The sequence below is a fragment of the Cariama cristata genome, unplaced genomic scaffold, assembly GCF_000690535.1.
Source record: "Cariama cristata isolate BGI_N322 unplaced genomic scaffold, ASM69053v1 scaffold9478, whole genome shotgun sequence".
Lineage (NCBI taxonomy): Eukaryota > Metazoa > Chordata > Aves > Cariamiformes > Cariamidae > Cariama > Cariama cristata.
The window spans coordinates 18212-21411 of NW_009630625.1; the positions used below are offsets into that span (position 1 = coordinate 18212).

The window sequence follows — 3200 nt, forward strand, 5'->3', positions numbered from 1 at the left end:
TGCTGGGTCGGGATGGGCGTGCAAATGGAGTGATTGAGGTTCACCCGCTGATTGATAGAGGTAGTCCGGGAGGAGCCGGGCAGGGGCCATCAGCAGCATCCAGGGAAGATGATGAGAGATTGCAAGGGGACGAACAAAGATTCCCCTGAGCAACAACTTGAATAAAAGCCTCCAGCCCTGGCCTGAAGCAAACGCTGCATAGACTGAGAGTGAATTATTTGCTGAGGTTTTCCATCAAATCAATGACATCATTCTGTGCTGGAGTTCACCCATTTACGCGCTGGCAGCCCCCCGGCAGCTGTGGTTAAATAGCCACATTCAGGCCTCAATCTGCCCATTGAGGAGCATAGGTTTGACCCGTCGGAGGAAACTGCTGAACGGGGCTTTTGAGGGGAAAGCGGGGACTGTCTGCGCTCTGAGGCCGCGTTCCTCCTCGGGCCGGGGACCTGGCTGTCCCCGCATGCCACGGTTGCTTTGGGGCCTTGGGGAGGGCTGGGTGGCCCCGGGATGCTCCTGACCTAGGGACGGGGCAAGCAGAGCAGTCTGGGGACCTGCCGACATCCCACGCGGGCCACTTGATTTCTTTCCCCAATGCTCAGTGTTGTCTAATTTTTCTCTCCCCTGCGTAGCAGTGTTTCAGAAAACCCGGTGTTTGCTGCCCTGGTGATAAATTCTTTTGTTGCTGAGTCTGGAATGGAAAAGAACAAACAAAAATACACCCAGATCACTGTTTTCCTCAGGCTAGAAATGCAGGGGGTAACCCTACGCTCTGCAGACACAATTCCTCACTAATTCACACCTCATTTTTTGGCCATTATTTCCCCCCATATTTTAACAACTGATGCCAAAAGTGATTGTGCGTGTCTTTAATTTGTCTGTCTGTTCAAAAAAAAACTAAAAAAACCCCACCCATGTGCAGAGAGTTGCTCTGTTCAAGCAGTCTTCCCCCTGGTTTGGCAAGGCAGGGGTGTGAGAGCTGGTTGCACGTTACTGTCTGTGCCTTCACGTCTTCCACGCTTGCAGCTTCCTGAATTTCAGAAAGCGCTGGCTCCGGTGCACCCCACAACGAAATCCAGCCAGGGACTGTGCCTATAGCTGGAGTCCAAAATTAGGGAAAATAGCAATGTAAATCAAGGCATAAAATTATTCCTTTGCTTTTGTTGTATTATCTACGTCCTGTTCCCTAAGGTCAGGCAAGGTCAGCCTCCTCCTGTTAGCATCTTGAGTATTTGCTGTTGGAGAAAGACTCGCCCCCTAAAAAAGCATGTAACTCTGTACAGGAAGATGTGGTTGATGTGAGGCTGTCAAATCCATCACATCTCCCTCCTGTGCTCTGCCAGCGGGATAAGGACTCGGTTTTTTCTGCGGTGAAGTGTGACCTGTGGCTGTCACGGCTATCACTAGGTGGGTGATTTTGACATTGGGGTCTGCTGCGTTGTCGCTGCCCCATCCTGGCTGCAGCTCCTCTGCCAGCGTCGGCAGACGTCGGCAACAACGGAGCCACTGATGGAGCTGTGAAGCAGCCGCACAGGATGCAAAGACACAAAGGATCCTTTTTGGCTAGAAACTCCTCTGGAAAGTCCAAAAATAATTTGGGCTGAGCTACCAACCACCGTCAGGAAGTGTCTTTGCTTCAAGACTGAACGTTTCTTCCCCAGCCGGCCGGGAGCGGGTCCCAGGGCCATCTGCAGACGCTCTGACCAGCACCGCTCGAGCCCTCCGGCTCGCCACGCTCAACTGCGGCACTGTCGTACTTCTCTTAGGGCCTGTTTGTGTCTGTGACCCCCTGAAAAAGGGCAGTTATTTTGAGTCCTATCTTTTTCCCCGTGTTTATTTTCTGACTCTACAGATTTTTCTCCCATATAATGAAAAAATTACTTTGAACAGTGACAAGCCTGTCTGACGGCCTCGGTGCTCCGAGGAGCTGTGCCGATGCATGGATGGCACTGGAGCTGTCTACTTCTCTGGACGTGTTCCTGCGGCCGCGGTGAATGCTGCGTTTGAAGCTGCTGTTTTCCTGCGGGGGAAATGTGTCGGTGTCCCTTCCTCTACACAGCAGGACATGAGGCTGTTGATCGGCTGGTTGTACGATTCAGTGCATCCATTGGTATTGCAGAAGCGTTTTCAACAACAATGAGAAAGAAAGAGAAAACCAAACAAAGCAAATGCTCTCTGCAGCCTCTAATGGTTATTAACCTTGCAATATTTTCTCAAGTACTTAAATTCATAATGCTTATGGATTTTTCTAACCTCCTCACTATAGTTTTGTTCCATTCAGGCTAGATTTCTAAGACTTGCCGCTTCTGTATAACAATTGCGAAAATGCACGGCCTTATTGCTCTGTCCTTTTCCAGGTTACTCATCAGCGGTACAGAAATTCTCCCAGACTTTGCAGTCCTTTCAGTTCGACTTTATTGGTGACACGCTAACGGATGATGAGATTAATATTGGTAAGTTTTCTTCTTTTTGATGCAAATGTTCAGTAACTGAGAAAGTCTCTCCTCTAGGAATTTGCCTGCACTGATGGTTTTTAGACACCATCAGGAACCGGGTTCCTCAGATGCCAGTCACTTATTCCGTAGTGTATTTTACAAAGTTGAACTTTCACGGGTAGAGTTTCACATTCCCAATTCAGCAGATAATTTGCGGAGGTTTTCCATGGCTCCAGCCCTGCTGGCGGCTGAACATAGGAAAAAAGAACAAAAAAATACCCCCCTTTTGTCAGGCTGTTGAAGAGTGGCTGCAAGTGTGACATTGCTGATGCCAGATCTCTCGGCCATCGTTGAAAAGGGAAGGAAGTAAAGCCTGTTCTTTGGGTTTGTTTTATTTAAAGCAATGTAAAGCAGATTGCAGCTTGCCCTTCAAAATCTGACTTCCTTTGTGGAAAGTCTGTAGGTGAAACCCACTGGAAATGACTCAGCCTCCAAATCTAATGGCAACAGAGGTGCTGAATTTCCAAAAGCATCTGAATAAGGGAGGGGAAAACATTGCCTTATAAATGCCCCTCCTGGGAGCAGAGGGATCTGAAGCGCACAGCCATCCAAGGAAAGGAGTATCCCTCCTCTTGGCTGGAAGGGACAAAACTCTGACATCCCATGCCCCTGCACTGTTTTTCCGCCTGCCTTCACACACTGGTCATGGGAGGGGAGCCGAGCCCGCCAGCGGTGAGCTGGTGCGGTGAGCCGGTGGGCTGCGGTGAG

The 3200-nt window shown here is 49.8% G+C and overlaps 1 protein-coding gene across 1 annotated transcript in view; it reads left to right on the plus strand.

Annotated features, from left to right (window-relative positions):
- Positions 1-3200, plus strand: part of OPHN1 (oligophrenin 1) — a gene marked incomplete at its 3' end in the record, with an annotated part of 37137 nt that overhangs the window by 9165 nt on the left and 24772 nt on the right. The window contains exons 2-3 of the mRNA XM_009705624.1: positions 1341-1374; positions 2355-2450. Of these exons, the coding sequence (XP_009703926.1) occupies positions 1341-1374; positions 2355-2450 (130 nt within the window). The remainder of the gene's footprint in view (positions 1-1340; positions 1375-2354; positions 2451-3200) is intronic.